The following is a 12,972-nucleotide window of genomic DNA, read 5'->3' as shown; positions in this document are numbered from 1 at the left end:
AGCTTGTACCAAAGCCTCATGATGCCGATTTAATTACTTGTAAGTGGGTGTACAAGGTGAAGAAAAAAACTAATGGTAGAATTGATAGACACAAAGCTCGCCTTGTTGCTCGTGGGTTCTCTCAGCAATATGGTCGAGACTATGACGAGACTTTTAGTCCGGTCGTAAGGATGGTAACATTACAGACAATCATCTCTTTAGCTGCTAGTAAAGGCTGGAAATTATGGCAGCTTGATGTGAAAAATGTTTTCCTTTACGGAGAGTTGGATCGTGATATTTTTATGGAGCAGCCGCAAGGATTTACTTATAAGGAGTATCTTGAGTACGTGTGCAGACTTAAGAAGGCATTATACGGACTCAAACAAGCTCCTCGTGCTTGGTTTGGTAAGATTGCTCAATATCTAAATTTTTGTGGTTTTATGTCTTCATGTGCTGATCCCGAGCTTATTTGTTAAGAAAACAACAACTGGATGCACCTTGTTGTTACTTTATGTTGATGACATGATTATTACTAGTGATGATAGTGTTGAAATCAGTAGTCTTCAAGATGCTTTGTCTGTTCGTTTTTTTGAAATCAAAAGATTAGGTGAAGCTTATTGTTTTCTGGGTTTAGAAATTAAGAAATTTGATGATGGTTATTTTCTGTCTCAAAAAGGATATGCACCAAGTTTATTGCAGAGGTTTCCTATGGAGAATTCAAGAGAAAAAACTACTCCTATGGAACCAAATCTAAAATTAGCTAGAAATGAAGGGAAGTCATTAGAAAATGCGACATTCTTTCGTCAACTTGTTCGTAGTTTATTCTATTTAACTATCACAAGGCCAGACATTGCCTTTTCAGTAGAAGTTGTGTCTCAATTTATGGATCAACCACGTGAGACTCATTTAATTGCAGCAAAAAGGATTCTTTGTTACATCAAGGGCACTCTAAATCATGGATTAATGTATGAGAAATCAAAGTCATTTTCATTGAGTGGTTTTGTGGATGCTGATTAGGCTGGTGACGTGAATGACAGACGCATTAGCATGGCCCCTATAGTGGGGTCACTTACGGAGTATTTTTGCCGTGTGTTATATTGTTTTTCAGGTAAAGGCAAGGCGTCCATGTACGGTTGACGGCGACATCGTGATCAGAGACTGCGGCGCGTGCATAGGATAGTTGCATATTTAAAATTCCTAGTCTTTGTTAGGATAGGGTGTTTGCATTTCATTTATTTAAATTATTTAATTTGTAATAGTTTTTATCTTATTTTGAACTCTAGCATGATGTTTGAAACATGTAAGAACGGCAGTGTTTTCTAGTGATTTAACGTATTATCAAGTTTTAAAATTTTTTCTTCTAATTAAGATGAGCATCTTTCGAGTTATATTCTACATTAGAGATGAGCATGAGACTTTAGTGGCGACTCTGAATATGTGAAATTTAGGGTCATTACACAAACTTTACCACGTCTCTCTTCATGCTCCTCCACCATAAATGTTGTTATAAATCTTGGTACATCTTAGTACCTCCTGGGTGCATGAAAAATGGCGAGTTGTGAGTTTCCGTCAATATCTCTTTCCTTAGCTTCTCTATTGTTGGGACACATAGGTGTCCTTGATACAATAGTCCTTCATTTGAGGACTTCAAGAATCTATCTACTCGACTCTCGGCTAGCTGGCTTAGGACTTCCTGTTGGTGAGGATTCTCTCAATGGGAGGTAATAATTCTCTACCTAAGCATAGATTGAACTATACGTCGGGCAAGCTGTGTTATGACTCCCTCAGTCACTACAGCTACGTTGGCTTGCTCGAATTCTCTTTGTACTCTTACTTCTCTCGTAATGAGGGTCGATGAGTGGGTCGTCTTTCTACTCAAAGCATCTACGACCACATTTACTTTTCCAAAGTGGTACTAGATATCTACATCATAGTCCTTCACCAATTCTAACCACCTTCTCTACCTCATATTTCTTGTGGTCAGTAAAAAATTGAGTTTAGTTGACGGGAAATATTTTAAACTCTTATGAAGAAATACAGGTAGTGTCGACAAAATTTTAGCGCGAACACTACAGTGGCCAACTCTTAGTCATGGATAGGGTAGTTCTTTTCGTATTCTTTTAGTTGACGGGACACGTATATAACAACCTTGTCGTGTTGCATTAACACACATCCTAGTCCCTTCTTGGATGCATCACTATAGATTACATACCCTTCTTAGCTCTCGGGTACTGTGAATACTGGGGTGGTTACCAATCTCTCTTTTAGGTGCTGGAAGCTTGCCTCACAAGCATTATTCCATATAAATGGTACCTTTTTCTCGTTAATTGTGTCAAAAGCGAGGCTATTCTAGCGAAGTCCTACACGAACTTTCGATAGTATCCCACCAATTCTAGAAAACTCCTTACTTTTATTACCATAGTTGGGCGTTCCCACTTTGTGACCGCTTTGACCTTGGTGGGATCTACGGATATTCCATCCTTTGACAACATGTGTCCTAGGAAAGAGGCATTTCGTAATCAAAATTCGCACTTGGAGAACTTGGTGTACAACTTGTTTTCTCTTAAGGTGGTTAGGACTTTTCAGAGGTGTTCTTGGTGTTCTAGGTCTGTTTTTTAGTACACTAGGATGTCATCAATGAACACGATCACGAACGTGTCTAGACAGTCCTTGAGTACCTAGTTCATTAACTCCATAAACATAACTGGGGCATTGGTGAGGCCAAATGACATCACTATGAACTCGTAGTGACCGTACCTTGTCCTAAACGCTGTCTTCGGTACGTTTATTTTTTCATTGATCCTAATTTATTGGTAACCGGACCGAAGATCTATCTTAGAAAGTATCGTTGCCTATCTGAGTTGATCGAATAGGTCATCTATTCTAGGCAGAGGGTATTTGTTCTTTATAGTTATTTTATTTAGCTCTCTGTAATCGATGCACAGACGCGTCGATCCGTCTTTCTTCTTAACAAACAACACTAGTGCACCCCAAGATAAGGTTGCTTAAGTCTAAGGCCTTAATACTATGCATATATAAATACAATATACACATGATAACATTACATCATAATGCCAAAGAAGTAAACACTCAACATGCTATACATCATATCGTACTCATTAATAAATGCATAAAATATACTATAGTTTTAGTAATATTAACAAGAAAATGCACGCGAGTAACGTACATATAACATGCATCACAACACAATATCATACTCATACGTCATCTTAACTCATACAATTTTTAGCATATCCTATAGTAAGGCCACTTACTTGGTTGGCCTTGGCCGAAGTACTCCCTAATTAGCTAAACGTAAGCTCCCGTTCCGTGAGAGTTGCTTCCTACGTTGCCGGGGTTTGTTTCCTATCACACCGTTCGCCACCTTCCGTTAGTATTTCACAATTAATTTACTAATAATTCAATAAATGTGAAATACGACTCTAGCACGGTCTCGATTACCTTAACTAGGGCTGAAAATAGATCTAAAAGGGTTAGAACGGTGGAAATAGGGTTAAGAACCGAGAAACCGAGTCGAACAGCCACTAGGAGCCGCCAAAGAAGCCGCCGGAGGTTACTGAGCCGTTTCCACTGAGTCGAGCCAAAGGAGTGCCTGGGCCGCTGGACGCCATGTGGCAGCAGCAAGACGTGCCACGTAATGTAGGTGGCATCTGGTCGAGGCTAGTTCGGGTTGGTCCTCGGGTCACTGACTGTCGTGGTTGTTGGGCTTCTAGGCCTAGAGTATGTGAGCCGAGGGCTCGCAGACTACTGGGCTAGACTATCCTTTGGGCCTCGGAAATACTGGGCTGCCCACAGGTAATTGGGTTGTAGGTCAGTTTCGTTTATCCGCGGGTGTAACGGAACAAAAAAAAAAAAAGGGGGGGGTCGTTGGCAGAACCGAAAACTCCGGCGAACGCCAGAGTTTTCGCTCGCACACGACCCACAAAGGGCGATCGAAGGTTGGGATGCAACAGAACTCGACCTCGACCTTGACCTTCAGCCACCCCAAAACGACCTACAAAGAACAAAAAACATAGAAAAATGAAAAGGAATAGAAAAAAACCGACGAAACTCCGACGAAGCCAAACCATACGAAATTGAGGTCAAAACCTCCATTTTACGCAACAAAAGTAATCCCAAAACCTTTTACACACATCAGGGGTAGATTTAGACGAATCCAATATGTTGAACACCGTCGGCAAGGGAGACAGAACGTCGAATTTTCGAACTTCTCCAGATCCGAGAGTGTGAGGCCTTTACAAACCAGATCTATACCGAAAACGAGGTTAGGGGGAAGAAGAGACTCAGGAATGGAGGAAAAAGGAGGGAAAAAGGACGTCGAAACGACGTTAACGAGGATAGAGAAAAGTCACTGGAAAAATGCACAGGCACTAGGGCCGGATCCCGCGACCCGAACCGAACCCAATCATCTTAGGTCAGCCCAGTACCCGACGGTTCTTGTGGCCCAGTCGCTTCAGCCCAAAACGCGTAAGCCCAGTTACGCCCCAACTTGATAGCCTCGACCCGAGACCCGCAAGCCCAGTCCAACGCCGACACGCCCAGCCCAGCCCACCTGCATATTTCCTTCAAACAGGCCGGCCTGTCACCCGCAAACGACCCGTCAACGCAAACGACCCGTCACCAGCGAATGGCCCGATACCCGTAAGCGATCCGATAACCCGCACCTCGACCCGAGACCCCTGCACATGTGTCGCCCTCTGATTGTGCCACGTGGCACGTCTGCAGCGTGGCTCCCCTCAGCTCTAGTGACTCAATCGGCTCGGCGGCGGCTTATTCGGCTCCGAAAACCTATTTCCAGCCCATTTGTCACCGTTTCGACCCTCCCGGACTTAGTTTCGGTCCTGTTTAAAATAAAATAGATCATTTTAAGGTCGTATTTCACAAATTCAAGTTGGGAATTAATTATGTTTGTGAAATACTAACGAAAGTGACGAATGAACCAATAGGAACCAACCACCAACGAAAGCGTAGAACGTTCACGAGGAGCTAGGAGCTTACGTTATATTCAAGGGAGTACTCCGGCTAAGGCCTACCAAGTAGGTGGCTCACCCGTCGTAGGTTACGCGTTATTTGTTGTATGTTGGCACATGCCCGTGGATTTGCACGTGTCATTAAATTGTATGCTAGTTTAATGTGCTTAAGTACGAACTCATGTGAACGTGAATGTATGCTATGTATGCTGCTTAGTTTGATGTGATATGTTATGCATGTGACGATATGTGGCTCCTGAATGATTATGGCATGATTGTATGGAATATTTGAATGTAAACAGCATGAATTGTATGACATGAAACACGGTAAACTGTCTAGAATCATAACCCCGATAGGAATATGTATAAAATGTAAATTGAAAATGAGAATGACATGAAGCATGGAACGTGATAGGGGGGTTATGATCATTAATGATAAATGTAGAAGTAGGGGGGACCTCATGCATTATGTGTGTTCATGCATCTGAGGGGATACCCCTATCCCATCACGAGGGTACGGGCGCGTACATCCAATGGCAAGACAACGATCGTTATGCTTTGCATAGCGATGCCATGACGGTTACTAATTTTAACGGGTCCCGGCATAAGGGGCTCCTAGAGTATGCCCACCGGATAAGGAAAGTGGCCCAGCGGTGTGCGAACTAGCTGGTTAGCCCATACTCGCACGTATGGGCTGTGTATAGAGTATTTGGTACACGTCCACGATTACCCGTTAGGACAACATCGTAGGGAAAACGAAACGATAGGTCCCATCATTTCATTGCATGTGATTGTTGCATAATCCCGATAGGGGGTCACTTACCGAGTATTCTAGAAATACTCAAGACTCGTGCTACTTTACTTTTTCAAATAAGGGCAAGGTACCCATGTGACATCGACGGCAGAATCGTACACCTCGGGATCGTGGCACATACATAGGGTAGTTGTTTTTCCATTTCATAGTCTAGGTTGAATTCGGTTTGCATCATTAGTATAGGTTACTATAGGTTGAATTATATTTGCATAATAAACCATAGGGTAGTATAAGACATTCATTTCGATTTTGTTCCTTTTCCTTTATTTCAATAATGTTCTTTTCCTTTCTTTCCCTTGTAATCATTTTCTCTTTCACGAGGTAATAAAAGGCGAGTGTAAGTCGCATTTATGAACAGGGCCCATTTAATGTATATTCAGCATTTCAAGGTATAGTAATGACCTTAGATTAAATGGGTAAAATTTAGGGTTGTTACAGCGAGTCTGGTCTCAGGTTGGTTCAACTAGACCGTGGGCTACTATGCTGGAATGAGGTTTGGGCCGTTGTAGTTGGGTAGCCCGAAGGCAAAGGTTGAGGGGAAGAAAACTCGGGTTGCTCTTGGGTTTCTGGTTTGAGTTGACCCAGATTCAATGGGTCTCGTCTTCCTTACCCGACTCTCTGCACGATATTTTGGCAAAGATTCTCTCTCCTCCGTTTGTCGTTTTCGACGTCTTTTCATGTCTTTTTTCTTCCTCTTCCTCTCTGTTTTCCTTTCCTCTTTCTTGTCCAAAGTTTTGTGGCTTGAAAGGTCCTATATTCATAGATCTAAGAACGTTTAGAAAACTCGATTTCCTGACTTCGGTTACCGACGATAATCCACACAGAAAAGGCACAAAACTTACCCTAAGATGACGCACAGTCGCTAAGGATCCTCCTCGTGGTGTTAACTATGCTTTTTGACGTCGATTAAGGGAGTTTTCGTCGTCGGTTATCTCGCCAAAGTTCTCTCTCGCTCATATTCTTTCCTTTTCTCTGTGTTTGTAGGTGGTTCGAGGGATTCTGGGAGTTGGTTGAGTAACATTTGCTGAGGATTGGAACCTTGGATGGAAACGTGGAGCGTTGCTCCGTGGGATCCGCAAAACGCGGCAGTCACCGAAAAACTAGCGAGTTCTCTCGCTTTTTTTTTTTTTTTTTTAAATTCGTTACAAAAGCAATTACAAATGAAATAATTTAAATAATGAAATGCAAACATCCTATTCTTACCTAAGACTAGAAATTTAAATATGCAACTACCCTATGCACGTGCCACAGTCTCTAATTATGATGCTACCGTCAACTATACATGAGCGCCTTGCCTTTACCTGAAAAATAATATGGCACACGGAAGAAATACTCAGTAAGTGACCCCACTATAAGGGCCATGCTAATGCAATCACATGCAATCATGATTTAGGGACCTATCTCTAGCTCATCTAGGGGTGGCCTCCCGTCTTGGACAAATTGGATGTGTAGTACTTCCCTACACACGACCCACACGTGTGAGTGTGAATCCCCAGGGCGCTCGCACATCCTCTGAACTCTCTAGTCAAGCTAATATGTAGCGACATCCGTAGGTCAGAGGAACCCCTAGTATCATGCGCCTCATGAACACCCTCATCATCATATTGTGCGCATCTGCACTCATCATCTTATTGTGTGCGGCCGCATTCACCATCTCTAGGGGCAATAGCCCTATGCTTATGAACCTACAATATTCCTGAGGTCCCTCTAAATCCATCATACCGTCTCTTATGACACAATCCTCTAGTCTCATCTCTTTATTACTCTAGGTAACACATGCTCGTAGATATTTATATTAATATCATTTTCAAGCTCTTAGGGTTGCGTCCTAGGTCGATCTAACGACATGATATAGTATGACAATCATCATCATATAGCATGCTCAACGTAAAAAACATCATGCAACATGATACTCCTCAATAAGTCATTAAGTGCATCAAACATATGCATTGAAACATAAATCATGTACATATAAACAATAACCCATCCTAAGGTCATTTCTATGAGATTCTATGAATTTCCTCCCCGTCGATGTTTTATAATTGATTGACCATACTTAAAAACAAAAAAAAATTATTTAACAATTCTTGAGATAAAAACTTGACCAAAAAGTAAAAATGTTAATACTCATATGTATTCTTATGACGAGAGAACTCACCAATTTAGACTACCCAACTCAAATTTTAAAAGGAGAGTTGAATTAGATTTTTTTTCGATTTAGGTTGGGTTGAATTTTTATACATCTAAAAATTAAGGTTGATTCAGGAGTTAACATTTATTTGGTTGTATCAACCCGATGAATCTAAAAATAAGATTACAACTCATCCCAATCATATTTTAAAATTATTATAAAAATAAAAAATATTTAAAATTTTAATTATTAATATAATATGATTTTTTTAAATAATTAAAAAACAACACGTTGGATGGTGGTGGGTCCAAAGCACTCAAATTAAAGAAGAAGTTGGTTAAAGTGAAATTTAAAAATTATGACAAAAATTGATTCCAATTACTTGCAACCCAACGGCAATTACTGCTCTCTGTTAAGATAACTAAAGTTTGAAGAGGGTATATTGGTCAATTTTGTTTAGCCGAGAACCCTAAACTGCTGATACCATATAAAATCCTGCCCCACTCATCGCCCAGTGATCTCCTCTCGTTTTTTCCTGCCTCTGCTGCCGCCGGGAATTCTTTCAACTCCTTGCTTCTATCTACGTTCGCCATGGTAACTACAGTTTCTTGTTTGATCTGTTTCCACTTTTTCTCTCCTATTTGCGGTTCTTGAATGCGCTAAATTATTCGTTAGGTTTTTACAATTGACTGTGTTGATTTGATTGTCTCCTTCTTTCTGTATCTAGTCGCTGGTAGCAAACGAGGATTTTCAGCACATTCTTCGTGTGCTGAACACCAACGTGGATGGGAAGCAGAAGATTATGTTTGCTCTCACTTCAATCAAAGGTATTGGAAGGCGTTTGGCTAACATCGTCTGCAAGAAGGCTGATGTCGACATGAACAAGAGGTATTCTTTTCCCTACTTTTCGCTGTTTTTTTTGTTTTTTTTTTTTATTCATTGCGGTTTATCGTTTGTCTAGTTTGGGAGAAAAATTCGAGACTTAGGAGTATTACAAGGGTTTTGTCCGTTGTGTTTAATTTTTCCCCTTAGATCAATGCTACGGATTGAGGTTTGCGTTCCTAATTATTTATCAAGGAGTTTATGCTGAAGTTTTACATAAAAGAACAAAAGATGTTGGGTATTCCGGAAAAAGTAGGAGTTTAACATGGGTACGGCTAATGATGACATCGATGATAGACTTGAGATAATGAAGGAGTTTATCGTTGTTAGAATAAAAATTACTGCAGTAACAAGGGTCAATTATTCTGTGATTTAGGTTTTTTTGAAGTTGGTTCATGTCTGTAGCTGGAATATGAATGCAGGATGTATGATTTGTTGGAATAACCTGTAAACATACAATGAAAACAAAAGTTGGGAGTACAGGACCTTTGGATCCATGCATTTACAAAAACCTTTGCCAGGATAAGGATGTCAAAATATTAGTGAACTTTTTTGACAGCTGGGTCTAGTTGACCCAAAAAAAAGAAAAAAAAAAAGAACCCTTCAATTCTGGTTTGAGTTTTAAAAGCGAGAAAAAGAGAACAGAAGTATTAACTGCAATTGGATTTTTGGTTGCTTGGAATTATCTTCTGCTGCTTCTTTCTTCCTTTTCTTTGATATAATTTACCTCAATATATTCCTCATGCTTATCTTGGGTTTGATATGTGACCAATGTATGCACAGATGGCTTCAATTTTTTTTTTTTTAAATGAATATCGGAATGGAACTATTTCTTCTATCTAATAACCAAATGGACATTTCTCAAATTCAAACTCACAAGCCCCACACTGTATGATCAAAATGGGTAAACACCATCGCGTGAGCTTTCAACTAAATCTGAAAATCATACTAAAAACTATTACAAACGGGGAGAATAAACCAAGTTCCTCTAGTTCTCTGAATATAATGAGACCAAAATCTTAATGGAACTTAATAGTAATTGTCATATAATCATCAAATCATGACTAAAGCCAAACACAGTGCTGGCCCCCTTTGACATTGGTTGAAATGTTTTGGTGAAAGTTCAAAATTGTTCCTTCTCGATAGACCTATAGAAATTTTTGCAGCATCTGAAACACCTGTTTGTTGAGAACCTGTTTTCCCGATGACCTCTATCAACTCTTCTAGACATTTGGAGAAAAACTGATAACTGTAAGAAGATTTGAATTTGACCCGCTTTTTTTTTTTTTGCTGAGATCCATTCACTAAGGCTTGAAGAAGCTACATTTGTAGCTTAGCCATTGGGTTTTTCTCCTGTTTTAGAGATAAACAGCTGCGATCTTATTGTTGTTATTTGAATATCTCGGGAGAGACTGGGTAGGAGCAATTAACTCACATTTGTAGCTTCTTGCTGTAGGTCATTTAGGAAGTTCTTGTATTCGGGATACTTTTTTTAGCACCTCTCACATAGTATCTTTTCTTTCTTTTTTATTTATTTATTAAATGACCTCAAATGAATTTGGTTTTATTTTGGGAGGGGCAGGAGAGTTCATTTTTTAGAAGATTGGTGAGTAGGTGAGAAGCCCCTTTGTGAGCTGTACCTTCTTTTGTATCATCTTTCGAGTAAGAGGTTGTATTATGTGGTTTTCATTTTACTGTCTGACCCCTCTTCCTCTTTATTGTTAGGTTTTAGTCTCCATCTTCCAATAGAAATACTGTATTATGTGTTAGGTCTCCTTTCTGTTATTCTTGATCTGTGTGTTCTCCGAGGGGGAAGGGATTTTAGGGTTTGTTGTTGTTCCCGCAGTTGTGCATTCTGTATAATTGTAAGGATGAGGATCTTATTCCTTGACATGGGGTTGTCAGTTTGTTTAGACCCTTTGGGCTAGGTGGTTGTCCTCCTTTGGTTTAAGTTTGGCGTGGAATGATGATTGTTTTGCTTCGATCAAAGAGGTGCTCTTGGGGTTGCCTTTTCGTGAGAGTGGTGCTATTTTGTGGCGCACCAATTTCTTTTCTATTTTGTAGGGGATTGAGGATGAAAGAAATAATATATTTTTTAAAGATTTGGAGCAGTGTTGTGATGAGTTTGGTGGTAGTTAGGTTTAAAGCCACTTTGTGGGTGTTAGTCCCTATGCTTTTTGTAGTTATGGTTTTGTATTAATTTTGTTTGATTGAAGTTCCTTTCTGTAGTGTTTGACTTGCTTTTGTTTCTCTTATATATTCTTTCATTTTTCTCAATGAAAGCTTGGTTTCTCACCCAAAAAAAAAAAAAAAAAAAAAAAAATGGTATTGAATTATTCATTTTGTTGTCACCCTAGAAGACGATACAATTCAGAGTTTGGGGGAGAACACAAGGTGGCTTGTCTGTCTTACCTTTGTGTTTTTATTTGTTATTTTTACTACCAGGGCTGGTGAACTAACTGCTGCCGAGTTGGACAATCTCATGGTGATTGTTGCCAATCCACGACAATTTAAAGTTCCTGACTGGTTTTTGAATCGGCAAAAGGACTACAAGGATGGGAAATATTCTCAAGTGGTTTCTAATGCATTGGACATGAAGTTGAGAGATGATTTGGAGCGGTTGAAGAAGATCAGGTAACTTGCTCTTTCTGGTGTCATATCAACACGCACAGTTTTTTGGTTAACTGCCCTTTTTAACAGTTTGTCTTCTTAAGTTTTAAACTTGTTTGTTTGATATTATAACTATTAAATCAGCTTTTGAAGGAAAAAAGAACAGCAGAAAAAATCTAAATTTTTCTGTTTTCATGTGTTTCCTATAAAATTTATTGTTGGTAATTGATATGTAATGATTAATTATTTTTTACGTTAGTTTTGATCTGTATTCTGCTGTATCTTTTGAATTAATATATTATAGATAAATGAGAGCAGAACATATCTTTCAAAATCGTCTTCATAAATAAAAAACAATAAAAAGAAAAGCAGTTAAAAAGGTCAATCTACCTACCAAGCAGCTTTTAAGTTCGAAATTTGAAATTTCACTCAAACATCCCCTTCGATCTGTTGGTGCCATATTTTAGCTGTGATGTACTTAAAAGGTCTGTAAAACCTGATGTTTTCACTGATTAGCTACTGCCTTGACCATTTTGTGCCACTAATTTGTGAATCCAGAAGAGGCATATATGTTGGAATTGAAACTTATGATCTGTCTCTTTGTTGACTCTGATATATTCCTGAAGTGTTTCTATTAATGGCTGATGTATTTGGGATATTGAGCCCCACTCCTTGCATTGTGTATGTTAATAAGTCCAGTCCACTAATCTTCTATACAATGAATGCAGGAACCACCGAGGTCTAAGGCACTACTGGGGCCTCCGAGTTCGTGGTCAGCACACCAAGACCACTGGTCGCCGAGGAAAAACTGTTGGTGTCTCCAAGAAACGTTGATATTCTTTTCCATGTTTTGATGAGTTTAGTATGTGGGTGGGCAAATCAGTAAATCTTTGGCCTGTTAGTTGAACATTTGAGGTGTACCTCCTTTCTGGAAGTTTTGGTTGGGATGGTATTTTTGTTTAATTTACCCCCTTTTTTTAACAGTGATTTTATGCTAGAAAAGGAAGGTTACAGTGGGCACATGCAAAGCTTATTGGTGTTTGAAAGATTTTATTTATAGGATTCTTGTTTGGTCCAATTAGGTTTTGCTTGAAATCAGGGTGCAGTTTACTTGGGTTGAGAAATCATCCATCAATTTGTTGAATTTATATTGCAAATATTTATGGGAAATTTTTATTTGGTATTCAAAAAATGTTATCTCGTTGATTAAATTTTGTTTCATGTTCCATTTCATTTGTTTTGTTGTATGTTTTATGTGATTTTACTTTTTTGCATTTCTTAATAATGGAATTTGTAAGTAGCAAAATATTTGGAATTATGGTTTTCACGGTTTTAATAAAAAAGAATATTTTCTATCCCATTTATATTTTTAGTATAAATTCTTAATACTCTCAATACAACTTTTTTATCTCTAATTTAGAGGACTTATGCAAGGATTATTTAACTTAGATGGGTATTAATGCTCGAGGCAAGGTAGGATGCTTTTGGTTGAGAATTAGAGAGAAGAACACAAAACTTAGATGGGTATTAATGCTCGAGGCAAGGTAGGATGCTTTTGGTTGAGA

General features: G+C 39.1%; 1 protein-coding gene across 1 annotated transcript; it reads left to right on the top strand.

The window, feature by feature from the left end:
* The first annotated feature begins 8,350 nt into the window (after nt 1-8,350).
* On the top strand, nt 8,351-12,618 carry LOC111787555 (small ribosomal subunit protein uS13z/uS13y/uS13x). Its single transcript, XM_023667560.2, has 4 exons — nt 8,351-8,509; nt 8,643-8,803; nt 11,243-11,431; nt 12,136-12,618. Exons 1-4 carry the CDS (start codon nt 8,507-8,509, stop codon nt 12,239-12,241), a joined length of 459 nt encoding a protein of 152 aa, XP_023523328.1. The 5' UTR covers nt 8,351-8,506; the 3' UTR covers nt 12,242-12,618.
* The last annotated feature ends 354 nt before the right edge of the window (nt 12,619-12,972 follow it).

The sequence above is a fragment of the Cucurbita pepo genome, chromosome 2 (genome assembly GCF_057944985.1).
Source record: "Cucurbita pepo subsp. pepo isolate OVF chromosome 2, ASM5794498v1, whole genome shotgun sequence".
Lineage (NCBI taxonomy): Eukaryota > Viridiplantae > Streptophyta > Magnoliopsida > Cucurbitales > Cucurbitaceae > Cucurbita > Cucurbita pepo.
Note: the sequence above shows the minus strand (reverse complement) of the source record. Positions and strands in the feature narration are given on the sequence as shown.

Coding starts and splice junctions, on each gene's coding strand:
- LOC111787555 (XM_023667560.2), top strand. Junction 8,804..11,242: donor GATGTCGACATGAACAAGAG/GTATTCTTTTCC, acceptor TTTTACTACCAG/GGCTGGTGAACTAACTGCTG. Junction 11,432..12,135: donor GAGCGGTTGAAGAAGATCAG/GTAACTTGCTCT, acceptor CAATGAATGCAG/GAACCACCGAGGTCTAAGGC.